This window comes from Rhodnius prolixus, unplaced genomic scaffold, assembly GCF_049639745.1.
Source record: "Rhodnius prolixus isolate KJV_2025 unplaced genomic scaffold, Rpr scaffold_10, whole genome shotgun sequence".
Classification (NCBI taxonomy): Eukaryota; Metazoa; Arthropoda; class Insecta; order Hemiptera; family Reduviidae; genus Rhodnius; species Rhodnius prolixus.
This window is the reverse complement of record NW_027411615.1, coordinates 26,948,935-26,963,713: the sequence shown is the minus strand read 5'-3', so window position 1 is coordinate 26,963,713 and position 14,779 is coordinate 26,948,935. Positions and strand designations below refer to the sequence as shown.

General features: G+C 29.4%; 1 protein-coding gene across 1 annotated transcript in view; it reads right to left on the bottom strand.

Annotated features, from left to right (window-relative positions):
• Positions 1 to 699: 699 nt before the first annotated feature.
• The window catches only part of LOC141457202 (uncharacterized), a 477,911-nt gene continuing 463,831 nt past the window's right edge, over positions 700 to 14,779 (bottom strand). The window contains exon 3 of the mRNA XM_074133851.1: positions 700 to 14,203. Coding sequence (XP_073989952.1) covers positions 14,068 to 14,203 — 136 coding nt within the window. The 3' untranslated portion in view covers positions 700 to 14,067. The remainder of the gene's footprint in view (positions 14,204 to 14,779) is intronic.

Below are 14,779 nucleotides of genomic sequence, written 5' to 3'. Positions count from 1 at the left end.
AGTTCGCATTTGTTTTTTAGTATTAGGTATTAATAAAAGTTATTATAATTGCAATATTTAGCTTCAGTTTTTCCCTATAATGGAAGTACATACTGCAGTAATTATAAGTTGTTAGTCTATCTAGCGGCATGTGTAAGAACTAGTAAGAAAAAGTAGTTTAATCTTTTGCCGCTAGATAGCATGAGCATGCTATATTTAAGTCTGTTTTTTTGTCCTCAGCTAAGTTAAAGCGAGATTCATTTAATACAATAATTTCAGAACAATATTAGCTTATTATTTACAGCTTGATTCCGCTAAAATTAATATAAAAATTAACATAATACTAGTGTTTTATGTAAAACTAAAGCATTTTATCTAAAATAAAATAAATAGAAGTGATTGCTGTACTTTAATAAGCTTGTCAATTCAATTGAAACCCTTACTTCAGCAATGTGTCCCTATCAGCTAACAAACTGCGGCCTGTACATATTTTCACTAATTTTATTTTTGGTCTAGAAGACAGAAATTTCCAACTAATGGAAACTTATACAAACCTTCAGCTTACAACTTTACTGCTACCAGCCTTGGATATGTTTTAAGCTAATTTTTGATAAAAACGCAAAGTCGATAACTGTTTTAAAGGAAGGTAAAGCAAGCCTTTCGAAAACACACAGGAAAAAGTAAATAATGGAGAAAAGGTTGAAATGATGAAAGAACTAGTTTAAAAACAAATGCATTTTAATTAAAATAATGTTACAGTCAGTTTGTTGGAGAATTCAAAACAATAAAACCATCTTGACTGTAATGTACACCTTTATTAATATTTTTAATAACATTGATTACTCGCTAGTAAAAATATTCTTATTCTTAAAATCATAAATTTATACAATATGTTTACATAAGTTTTGATAAAATTACTTTCCTCTTGTTAATATTATTGGATGTTCTTCTTTTTTTTTTTTACTTTTAAAAGGCTATTTTGAAATACATATTTAACTAGACAAGGCATTTTTGCATAATGAGGGACACTACACTGGAAACATGACGAGTTTTCTTTGTTAAACATTTAATAACATTATTTATAATAATAGTGTCGCTGGTTAGATTAGATTACATAATTATATTTATAGTATGCATATATGATACTAATTTTTATAATATTTCTATTAATCATTTTATTTTAAAAGGAAGAAATAGATCTTCTTTTTTTATTGGCTAATTTTAATTTATAATTAACATGAATGTAGTTTAATTATTCTTCTTCAAACAAAATTTCCACACATTTTACTTTTTTCAAAATATTATATCAAAACAAATATTTCAAAACTCAAATTAGAATATTGTTTGTAAATAAATATACTAATGTATACAATATATTTTATATTTATATTTTTACATTATTTACAGTAATTTACAATCAGATCTTAATGGTAATAAAAAGTAATAAAAGAAAAGGAGAAAACTTTTAAGAAATAGAATTAATAATTGATTTTTACCTCTCATTTATTTTTTTTTTTCTTTATTTATGTTAGTAAAGAAGGCACATTTTCACTAAAATATGAATTAACTTACTAATATTAAAACAATAAATCAAGTGGAAAAATATTCTTCTGCCCTTAAGAAAATCAAAAAAATGAAATAAAAATATCTAATGTTTTTTAACTTTCACTTTGGTAACTCTAAACTACAACTTAAAATTTTCTTTTTAAAAACTAGGGCTTTTCCTTTATAAAGATATATATTTTTTTTTTTTTTTACAATAAGACAATAAATTTAGCAGATGAATCTAGTCAAGAGAATCGGAGCAATTATTTGAATACTAAATTAAACTTAGTTAGAAAAAAAAAATTTCAAAGTCATTTTTAATAAAAGAGGAGAGCTATAATGTAATAAAAGCTTAATTTTCAGAAATAAGTTTTTCCGCATATTATTAACATAAATTTGAGCATGGTTTTCATTTCTTTTTGTTATTGCGCATTGACTGCTCGAGTTATTAAGCACAGTGTTCATCTATTAAATTTAAATTCCGTCTTTTTTTCTTGGTAAGTTCCCGAAGTATGTCTGTGAGACTCGTAAAAGAATAGTGTATTATAGTGTACTTAACGCAGATTGCAAGCTAAATGATGCCGAACACTTATATGGCAGACCCATAATAGGATCCTTTCAGTTAGACCAAATTATAGAATAAATATAAAAAGTTGAATATCTTTTTTAGGAGCGTTTGTACCCGAGAACTATTCAGAAAATTGATGTTGGCCGTAAATGGTAGCAAAAGGGCGTTCACAAAAAAATAAATCAATAACCCAAAAACACGACAAGATCAAAAATCTAGAAAACCAACTTAATTTAAGAATATAGATAATACGTTTAAACCTTGACTCTAACTAAAGAATTGTCAATGCATCATTACTGTATCACCCAAGACCAAATCTAATAACTAACAACAGAACAGTTTAGTAAAATATATCGTCTTCACTTCACCGAGGAACTCATTTCTAAGTTTTTGAACATAAAACTTTAGGAGAAATGTAAAAAGTAAAAGAATTAATAAAGTATTTGTCTGAAAACCTAAAGTAGGTTCCACATTTAACATTTAATAGCTTAATTTTATTTTTCTTAATTATATTGCAATTTCAACGCATTCTAATTTTTAACTGCACGTTTAAAATGATCTTTATTCTCAGCTTTGTAATTACGATATTTACTGCCCCCCCCCCCCAAAAAAATAATAATAATAACAAAAATCGATTGTTTAAACATAAAAGATAGGTGCGGTGTGGCAGATAAGAGTGCCATCCAACCAAATCTTTTAATTAACAACCTTTAATTAGAACATCGGTCAACAAAAAAAAATTTGTACTAATTTTCGCTATAATCTGAAGCAGTCAAAAATTGCGCAAACAAAAATATTACAGGTATCATAACCTATAACCAAAAACTCAATATTGTTGTTTATCATGAGCTGTATATGATTTCATAAACTATTTGTTAACTTTAGAATAAGTAAGATTAATTTCAAAGATTTTTTTTCGTTTGTTTTCTATTTTTTCTTACAAGAAATTCTGCTGCATTGAATGAAGTAAAGAACTTTTTATCCAGATTTTGATCAATGAACAATAAATTCACTTTATCTCGGGTGTTAATTAATAATGATTTATTTTGAAAATCATAAGACATCTTTTATACAAAAAAAATAATTGGATTTGCATCATTATTAGAATTATTGCAAGTAAAATCAAGCTTCCAAATGTTTTAGGCTGGAAACATAGTGGAGCGGCGAGCAAAGCGGCGATGATAGCTGCTTCAGATCAAAGAGAGCGACGAGCAGCGAGCAAAGAGTCGCATGCACATAGTGACGAGTTTAGTCGCGTTCTCCTTTCGACGAAACAAGATGGAGGAACTATTTTTATATGAAAATTCTTCGTTGAAACTTTGGTATTTGCAGCAGCTTAGTAGTAGGAGCTGCAGTTGTACATGACATAAATAAGTCTAGAAATGAACTTGGTGAATTTCATCACTTGTACCAACAACTTCGGGAGCATCCTGGCAAGTTTCATGCGTATTTTCGAATGTCTTATCAACATTTGATTACATACTAGCCCAATGTAACCCCATTAATCAAAATCAAATTTTATTGTTTTTGAGTAATACAGCTCATAACATGAGTTAGGCACAATATAGAAAAATTAACTAAATACAAATCTGTGTAACCCCATTAAGTTACTTAGCAGTTACTTTAAGGTTAGAAAAAAATAAATAAAAAAATAGAAATATATGCAGATAAAAAGAAATTAGTCAATTAAAAAAACACAATAATTTTATTAAATCACTACACCATGATTTGTCGTAAATTAATGTTGTTCATCTGAAAAACTGGAGTAGTACGACGCTACAGAAGGATTGGAGAATTCGTTCTGATCAGAAGTAGTAGGACGTGAAAATGTAATTTAATTTTGCCTAGTATTTAGAAGAAAGTTAGCATTAAGGGATTGAGAACCAAATTAAATGTAGCAAAAATTACCTGAATTCTCCATTAACTACTAATTGTTAATTAATTTTAACTATTAATTATTAATTGTTAAAAACTATTGTATCTTCGCAAATACTATGGTCGCACAGAGGTTTCTTTAAACAAACTAAACCAATAAATGTAACAATATCCATAACCTGCGAGCAATAACCTTTACAAATTGAGCGCGATGAGAGCGAAGAAATCAAACATGTCATAACGCTTTGCTCCACTCTCTATAGATAGCGTTGCTCTATCTTCGCTTTGCTCTCCACTATGCGCGGTCCCATATGTTAACTTGTGTTTGATTTCGCCGCTTTGCTCGCCGCTCCACTATGTTTCCAGCCTTAGGATGAAGTTTAAAGATATTAATTATTATTTTTAATTAAAACCAAACACAAAAGAGTGAATACCACATATCTATAGCAAGCATGCACTTCTCTTTTATTAACTATCAGTCAGAATAATCAGTGAACATTCAGTTTCTGAGATAAAATAAACAAAAATCTTTACAATATGTAGGGTGTCTTTTTTTTAAAATTAGTATATATTCATATATATACTAATAATTATTTTAAAAATTGAGCTAAAGAATCTATAAATATTTAACTTATTTCTATTTTTTTCCTTTTTCCTTTTTTTAATAGAAAAATATGTTCAATGAAGAAAAAAATAAGCAAGGTTCTCATGCGTATATAAATTTGCGTTTTTAATTAAAAACAGGTACCGAAGAATTTGTTTATTAACACTGTTCAGGGCCTTTTTTTTTATTAATTACTAAAAAATATCTTCTCTCTCTATTTTTATTCAGTTTAAAATTTAGAGGGCTATTACAGTATTTTGTACTTGCTGGATATTGAGAAAAGTTTGTCTTCAAGGGCCTTTAATTAATTTAGTGGTTTGAATCATTACGGCAATTCTTTTTTCAATTGTAATATTTAATTTCTTCTTTTGTTAAACATACTACATTGACACAAAAAAAATAAAGTGGCCATTTTATACAATTAAGATTTATTTGCATTTTTTGTTTAAACAGTAATATTTTTATTTCTCTCGCACTTTCCATATACTTACAATATTTTTTGTAAAGAACTGAATGTAGTATGTTTTAGAACATACGAGTACGTACTTCTAAAACGTAGGATATCACCACTTTAGGAACCCAAGTAAAAAGTCTTAAAAAAGGTTTATGACTAAGTTTGGGGAACAAATATCCTTTAAATCATTCAAGAAGGAGGGACTCCTCGGGTTAGAAGGAACAAACATATTTTTTTCGTCATATCTGGGAATCCCTGCACAAAATCCGAAATTAATGTTCTGTTTTTTACTTGAAATATTTTTAAATATTAAAAAAAAAAATGGATGAAAAAACTGCATTCTTGGCATGGCCACCTTAATTCAGGTAGCTTACTGTGTTCAAAAAAGAGTTGACACATCTTTTTATCTAATTAATACAGCTCTACTGTTCAAGAAAAGTACGAGGCCAACTGTTGATGGACTTATAAAATGTTAGTAGTGAAGATTTAAGGATTTTTTTTTTTTCTCTCGAGTTTATTGATAAGTATGTTAATAATCTTTGTAATCTTAGGATGGAAGATTTGCGAGGAATCGGTCAAATAAAACAACTCGTCTTTTTTTTGCCAACGTTTCGACAAATATATTGTCCTCTTCAGAGCGATTCTGTAACTCAACAAATCCGCAGAGCCACGCCCTGAAGAGGACAATAAGCAAAAAAAAACGAGTTGTTTTATTTGACCGATTCCTCGCAAATCTTCCATCCTAAGTTTAACAATTTGCGGTCACGAAAACTATATATTCAATCTTTTGTAAATAGTTGTTTATAAGAAATAAATGATTCTGGTTTTCATTGCAGTTATGATTTTCTTTGCAACTAAGTAAGAAGTGTTTTGGAGCAAAGTGTTTTCAATATTGGGAGATAATACCTGCACTAATTTCTTAGCTGAGAAAAGATTACTTTCAAGTTTTTTGGTGTAAGTTGTAGAATTTCATGCTACAAAACTGCATGAAATAATAATAATAAAATCAGGATTAAAATATAGATTTTAGCAGCAAATTATCACAAAGATCTGCCACTTTCGGCGCATCTATATCATCACAAATATCTCTTCAACAAACTGTGAGAGTTAACTGTCACCTCGTTTCAGAATCCATCTCATTCATATGGCCGAATTCAACCCAAATCTTTTACTGTAAATGAAACGTTAAATGTAGTATCATGAAGTATGCGAACTGTAATGTAGAAACTAAACAGTTCCAACTGTAATAGCCCTTTCATTTCAAATACTCATTTCAATACAAGTAACACAAGAAACCAAATCAATTTAAAATAAAGAAGTAATTCCAGCTTTTAGTACAATATCTTTCTTTTACCAAACAAACATTATTTTTTTCAATAGTTTGGTCCATACATGGTATATAAATAGAGCTTAAATTCTTTTTTTATATATTATATTAAATATAAAGACAGATTTATTTATCAAATAGAATATTTTATTAATTCAAAACAGAATTGAGCTGCTAATTAGAAAGATAAATTTTGTTTTCTTCAATACATATTTGAGCAGAGAATTTTGCTACTAAGAATCGTTTTAAAGTTTGAAGGACAAAAATGTGCTTTATACTTTTTTATTTATTTACATTATATTTTGCTTAATATATATTTATATTTATTTACATGTAAATATTCTTTTAAAATTTTATTGTGTACCACTAAATCAGGATAGCAGCTATTTAAAAAAAATTATTTCTTGAAAGTTTGTTCATTCAAAACAAAGAATTCAATAAATAATTGTACTTATTTTACTTCTGTCATAAGTACCTTTAATTGACGGAATTATGTATTAATGGTAACTATTGTTCGTGAAAAGTTTAAAATGAAGATTATTCATATTTTGTTTTTGAATATACAGTGGAACCTCGCATAACGAGCACCTCTCTTAACGAGTAATTCGCATAACGAGTAAAACAAATTGATTCTTATAGCGAGCGATGTTTCGCATAACGATAGTTTTCTAATGATATTTCGCTGACTGCGCAGTTTTCGCTGACTCATCGAAAACTGCGCATTCTTCGATTAGTCATTCCTGTTTACGCATATGCGTTTCATATTCTCCACGTATCTAATGCATTGATACAGTCGAAACCGAACTTCACCGAATGAGTGGTGTGTAGGGGAAGTCCATATAGTGATATTTGTGTTTAAATATTATTGTGTTTATTTTGTTATCCCTCTAACAAAATGGCTTCGAAAAGAATTAAAATAACGTTAGAATTGAAACGTAAAATCATTGAGAAACGAGAAAATGGTGTAAGTGTGGCTGATCTAGCAATTATCCCCTTTTATTTTAATTTATATAAAAAAATTGTTTCGCTTAACGAGTATTTCGCGTAACGAGTAAGGTTCTGGAACGAATTATGCTCGTTAAGCGAGGTTCGACTGTATATATATATATATTTTTTTTTACCAAATTACCAAAGATCCCTTTCCTTTAAAGCCCATAACTTAAGAAAATGATTGATAGTTGGTTATGAAGCTTTTTGATTTTCTTTTTTTCTTTAATGGACGCTACAAAACATTGTCTACTTCAAAAATATTATTTTTTGCATAAATTCTGTACCTTTTAATAGTAAATTTTAGCAGGAGATTTGCTTCAATCAAATTTAAAAAAACAAACTAAGAAACTGTTGATAGTTTAGTATAACTGGAGAATATTATTATGGCTTAAAACAGAGCAGTGCTTTGCAAGATTTGAAGTTTACAATAGAAAGGCAGACAAGACATGGCCTGCCTTCGTCTTTAGTCATTAGCTGATATAGACATTCACCATTTACGAAAAGCCATTTCTAAGTGGAAGAAATGATTGTAGAAGAAATAAGCTCCAAAATAAAGATTGGAAGTCAGTACAGAGTACATTCAAAAATGGATAGAACAGATACGATGCACGATAAATCTACACTAAATTGGCAAATCAATAAAGTATAACTAGAATTTTTATATCTTTAATCATTTTTACTAATTCTCAGATAAAATGTCTGGACCCCTAACTGTAATTTGTCTATTTATAGCACAAAAAAAATATCCAAACGTTTGCCTGAAACATTATTAACAGAATCTTACAGGATACAAATTTCTTTGCTAAATTGCACCTTCTTTTTCTCGCTTGTTTAAAATACAATGTATACTTTTAAAAATACGTAATTAATTTTTCTCCTAAAGGTAGTGTTGTGTAAAAGTTTAATTTCTGAGCAAAAAGTGAGGAGGTAGGTTAGCACACGTCTTGGAATTCTAAAAATTAATTAGAAATTAACTAAAATAGTAGAGAGAATGTAAATCACAGTAGGAGGTGTGTAATGTTTGGATGCTCTGTAGAGAGAAAATGCAATAATAGTCATGGAGAAAAACTGCAGTGGAATCCTATAAAATGAAAAATATAAACCATATTGAAGACAAACTAACAAAAACAACTCTTAAAAATGGATTAAAAACTGGACCAAAAGGATCATATTTTCATTTTACACGTTAATTTGTATTTTTCTTTTTTAAACCTATTGAAAGTACGCGTATTTTTGTTTAATCAAAATGATCGGCCTAAATCTGAATTTAATTGAAAATATTTCAGTAAACACAACAATACTTTTTAGATCTTAATGATTAGGTTTTTAATTTTTGTTCTTGTTCAAAGCTGTTCTAATAATCGAAGATTACTGTTTAAGTTGATTTCTAGTCCTCGGTATTTTAGTGCAATGAAGAGAAATAATTGCTTGTTTCATTTTTGTCTGATATTTTAATTTACTCACAAACTCTATCTGCTGCTAGTAAATCCGATTTTCCACAGGATAAGTTACTTTTACCCATCCTACGTAATACGCAGACATGGTCGTATCTTTTTAAATCACTGTAAAATATTCATTAACTTGTTTTGTTCAGTTTTATGCGTAAAACAATTGAGATGTCTGAAAATAGATTTTCATTTATTTTAAATAAAAGCTTTTGACGTGATATGACATGTATTCTTTAAAAAAAAATATATACCGTTGTGTAACATTATTATCGTAAATAATGTAGCAATCCCTTAAAGGTGCCCCAACTAGAATTTAGATGCTCAAGTTAAAAGGCCATTCATTACACTTTTACTTAATTAAAAAAAAAAAAAGCAAAAACTTTTACCAGGAGGTAAAAGCAAGATCTTTGTAGAAGAGCAATATTTTGAAATGTAGACTACAGATTATAAGCTAGAAGGAGAAAGGTGTGACAGATCCCAGTTTTTTCTTTAATATCTTGAAATTTGGAATGGAAGAAGAGCTTTTAAAGGTTTCAAAAAAAGTCCTTTTTTGGGGGGGGGACACACTTAAATTGGCCATCTTTAGCACCAAGTTTATTCTTGTTCAAAAATTTGTGAGAAAATATTAGGATACTCTAACAAAAACACTTAGTTGAGGAATGATAAATCTAAAGGAAAGCTGAAAGGAAAACCAAAATCGTGATCTTAAATCATCGTAATAGCCGTCTTAGAAGTTAGGCCAGCTGAAGTACAGTAACCTTGCTAAGAAGGTTTAGGTGACATCATGGATACAATGCTTCAGCAAGATGCTTGTTTTTTTTTTGGCCCAAGGAAAAATAAGAGGGCGGACGATTAGATTAAGAGATGTGGAGCGGAGAGAAGCACCAGAAACATTCTGGATAATGTAGTATTAACAGAGCCAAATATAACTTTCTGAACTTAGACCTAAAAAACAAAATTCAGAATTTATATTGATTATTTTATTTTTAAATTTCTGTCAGTCCAATTTAATGTCACACCTAATACTTTTGCTTATCTCTCCCATAAATGTTTACGATAACATTAACTTTTTTCTTTATTTATTTTTTTTTACTTGAGAAGTGCTCTCTAAAACGTTAAATTTTATCCATAACGCCAATCTTAATTAAAAACATTTTACATTATTTACCAAATTTTATTATGTTAAACTTTTTCGATTTCTCTAATAATTCGATTCAGTATTACGCATTGATGCAGTCCAATCTAAAATAAATAATTGTCTTGGGGAAAGCCAATCATTTTAAGCTTTATGTAGATTTTCTAATATGCATTTTAATGATTTCAAATATGAAGAAAAAATAATTGAAGAAATAATTTTGTGGTAGGTTACACATTGTTGTTGTTCATTGAATTCAATTTGAGATGCAAATTAGAGAATATATATATTTTGTTTCACAATTAAAAGCTGACAAGTAAAACAAAGTTCAAAATTATTAAAGTAAATGAAAACTTTTGAAGAAGCTAACAACTTTGACGTTTTAAAAAGATACTTTTCCAAGTTATGTGGACTAAATTATTCAAGATCAATCCGAAAATTATTTTGATTTAAATTATAACTTAAATGTAGGAGAACTTATTAATTCGCAATTAATTGCTAAATATATTTAATTTTCTTGTAACTTGAAAACAGTGATTGGTTTGCAATTGCTTAATTGGTGCATTCTTTAGAGCGGTTCATATTCACTGGGTTATTATGTAGATTCACCCGGCTACATAGTTCTAGCAAGTCTTTACAAAAATTTGAATAACATGAAAAATGGAATATCTACAGAATATAATGATTAAACAGCAAGTTAAACAATGGATGTGAAAGAAATCAAAACAGCCAGCTAAACTGTTGGTGAAACTTGGGTAATTCTCTTGGGTAATTTTGACGAGGTTCATTAATAAGGTTAGAGGATAAATGGTGATAATGCAACTACTCTTTGAGGTCATATAAATTGCCTACAATGTTCAATCAACAAATTTAAGGTGAAAATTAATAATATTTGGCAAAATTAATACAAAAATTGTTTAGATAATAGATAATAGAGATTTTAAAAAGAATTTGTACAGCTTTAGGTGAACTACGTAACGGAGAGGATTTGATTTTACAACCAAAAAATAAATGTTTTGGATAAAGAATTGTCATGTCATAGAGAGATTTCATTTCTTCCGTCATGAAATTACCTTTTTTTGTATTGATTTTTACTTTTATAATTAGTTAAAGACGAGCTTTTTCTTTTATTCAGAAGTTATTTAATAACTAAATGTCTGAAAAATTTAAGCATTTTAAGTCCTGCAACTAATTCATAGATCTAGATAAATTTATCGGTAGTCTTTTAATCTTGATAAACTTTGAACAAATGTCATTTCTAAAAAAAAAAAATCGATAATTCCAAAATCCGTGGTTCAAAAAAACAGAGTCAACAAACAAACAGAATTATCAGGTTTGTTCAACTAAAAATCTGACTAGGCAGTGAATGATAAGTTGTAGAAAATGGAAGTTAGACGTTCCAGAAAAACTTATTCAAGTTGTGAACGATCTTGGAATGGATTGGTAAAGTTCGAACGAACATTATTCTTGTTCAATTGTATTCTCTTTGCATGGATGATCGATTAAACTTTCATGGTATTCTGAAGCTAGTATTTACGAGAATGCTTTGTACGGATTGCAGGGCTTAGTCTCTTAGAAAAGTAAACGTGCTCTTGTAAATCAACTACCAATTCTGTTACGTTGGATCCTCTGATGTTGAAAAATCATCAATGAATTGATGTGTTTACATGGGGGGAAAAAAAAGCAAAGTTATGGATGATCATAACAGAGGAAATCCGAAAGATTGAAGTTTGTAGATTTTTACACCATTATTACAGTAAATTAGATTAACGTCAAACCTAGATGTTGGCCAAAAAAGCCTATGACACCGCGAACAAGTGCCTATGAGGCACACTATGTGTAACTTGATTCAATGGTAAATAAAGAAGGTAGTAAGATGGCAAAAAAAAAGCTCTAGAATTGACCAAGCTCGAGTATATGCAGATTTAGTGAATTACACTAGGATCCTTTGATCTTGATCTTTGTTTCCTGTTTACCTAGTATGGAGTGCAGACTTGCGACTTTTGCGCTGCTATTTGTCACCACAAAATGACAAATTGTGAATGGATTTTGAAAATTATTCATTTTCGAAGTCATGGATGAGGAGCCGTGTTACTAGTAGAAACAATGAACAAGCAATGCGAGATACAGTTCAAAGTCTATAAAAGGAAACTGGAATGCTTCAGTCATTCCTGCAAGAAATACTAAGAAATCGTCGTTGTCAAACCAATATCTGCTGAGTGTACTTTTTTGGAGATTTCGCCATTTTGACTATTATGACTAGTTTACTAACCAAATTTCCGTATAAAAAGACTGCTATGTAACTCTAAGCATTATACGGTGAACTGTGGTCGCTAAATATTCTGGCTCTGTGCTTCAGCCAGAATATTGTCAGAATAAAAACTAAGAAAACTAACGTAATCAAATAAGATTACAGAGCATCTAACCACCAATTTTCAGTCTGTCAGAGCTGATAAAGGGTGATCCCACTGTGAATGATATCAGAGGATGTTTATACAGGTCTAATAGTGGAAATGTGTTTCAAACTTCGCCTGTCCACATGATTATAATAATACTTCCTCAAGGAAGGCGTCTTCCTCGAGAGTATCCTGAACCTTCACCGGCCCAATGGAAATAACTCGATCTAAGTTCAATCGGTTACAGGAAGTTAAACCGTTTATTGACCCTGACTACCGTCCATTTTATGATTGTTTAAAGTGTAAGTCTGATTAATGCCAGTTTTTTTTTCATTCAACAATAAATACTAATATAAATTAGACCATTTATAATCTACTAAGTGCATTAATTACTCTAATTTGGTAATAAGTAAATTATTACATTTGAATAGCTAAAAATCAAATAAAATAACGAATAACACATATAACTTTAATTTAAATTAGTTTTCAAAACTCTGCTTCATATAAAATTGTACAGGAGAACGTTTTTATTGAATATCTCAAAGTTATACTTTTAGTCTGCACATAACAGATATTGGTTTGACAAAGACGATATACTTTTATGCTGGCAATGTTACGCAGTAAAATGGGCTGAATCCAAGAAGTTACAAGTATTTTGTGGTTGACAAAGCTACAGGTAATGGGTAGGAGAGTTGCATTATTATTTGCATATTATTTATAGCAAGCGATTAGTGGCGAACGACGAAACGAACAGAACGAATACATTAAGGATGACCTTTCGAAAGAGAAAGATAACACAGTTAAGGGCACATTTCAGTTAACTGAACGTTAAAAACACAATTTTCATGCCGACAAAATGTGATCAACAAACGCAGAGTTACTATGGATAATGATGCAATTAATTTAGAATCTGCTCGTTTAAATAAACTTCTTAGTGTAACTAGAGAACAAAAAAATGAAATTAAAATACAATAAGTTTTATTAGAGTTATCCCAGAATGCATTGAGATTATTTACATCTCAAATTATATCGAAAACTCTTAAAAGAAAATAAGAACGAACTGTTTACCGTGATGGTCCAAAATTATTGGTTCAAGCTATCTATTAGCGAAATAGTAAATAAAATCTTAACTTCGAAATGCAAATTACTGACTAGAATTTAGGAAAAATATTGAAACTATGAATACCATAATTAATATTATTCATGTAACAAACCAAAACATGTTAACAGAAAATAATTTTTCTCCTTTACCAAACGTTTTTGAATTAACTTTTATTTATTTTATTTTTTTATTAGAAAACTATTAATAGTAATAATAATTATAATAATAAAAAATGAAATTACACTCTTAAACATTTATTTGTTTTACTTTTAAATTTAGGCTTTACTTGATATGTATGTACATAGAGATATATATTATTTACAGATTGTCGACTAATTTCTTATGGACAACACACACCAATATCTCACAAACGCACAGCACGCTTGCACACAGACGCAAAACTATTCCCTTTCTCTTCCTCTTTGTTAAAATTGTTTCTTTATAAATTGTATGTATATATCTTTGTATAATTGTCAAATCATTAGGTTCTCTAGCTTAAATCAATTCTTGTTTTTTCTTTTTAATTCCTGTTCGAATAATTTACAAGGTTTTCACAATTTATTATTTTTTTGCAAATGATTGTGATCATTTCTTTTACTTTTCTTTTATAATATTATTAAATCTATTTTAAATAATTAAAAGCATTACTCTGGTGATGGCACTGAATCTGACATATTCTCCGAAGATGTTTCACTGGAATTCAACGATGAGGATTTATGTGAGGAACGCCTTTGACGGAGAACTGATGCATCGAAATTTGGATGTCTTCTAGCATGTTTACTGTAACAAAACATTTAAAATAAAAAAGTTGTAGTATTTATTCAATTTTTTAATGCTGAATCCAAAAAAACATCCTTACAAAAGAATTATCATTTCAGGACACTCTGTTGAACGAAAATAAAATTATAACTTGAAAATACGTCACGTACGACTACCAATTCGGTGACTTGGAGATGGAGGCGTCTAGCGAACATAGTTTACTTAATATTTGTTTAAAAAAAACTCAAGGCCTAGATCGGAAATCGAACTCAATATCACAATACAACTCAGCTTTGCTGGCATCGCCTCAAACCGGGCCTACCTAGCCTTCCTTAAACTACGTAATACCTAAAAATCACTTATTTGCCTTAACAGGTATCAACTGTGCCTTCCTTGGCTCTATTCTAAAACAGAGATTATGATCCTCACCACAAAGAATGCACGTCATTTCCTGCGCATTGGTAAGGAACTAAGCGTGCAGCTAAGTATCTTCTTTCGATTACCTAAAACAAGGCTGAATTTCGAGGAACAAATCAGGAACGCGGCAGACAAGCCAACCATGAGCGTAGTTTCTCTGACCAGGCTGGGTTCCCCTAA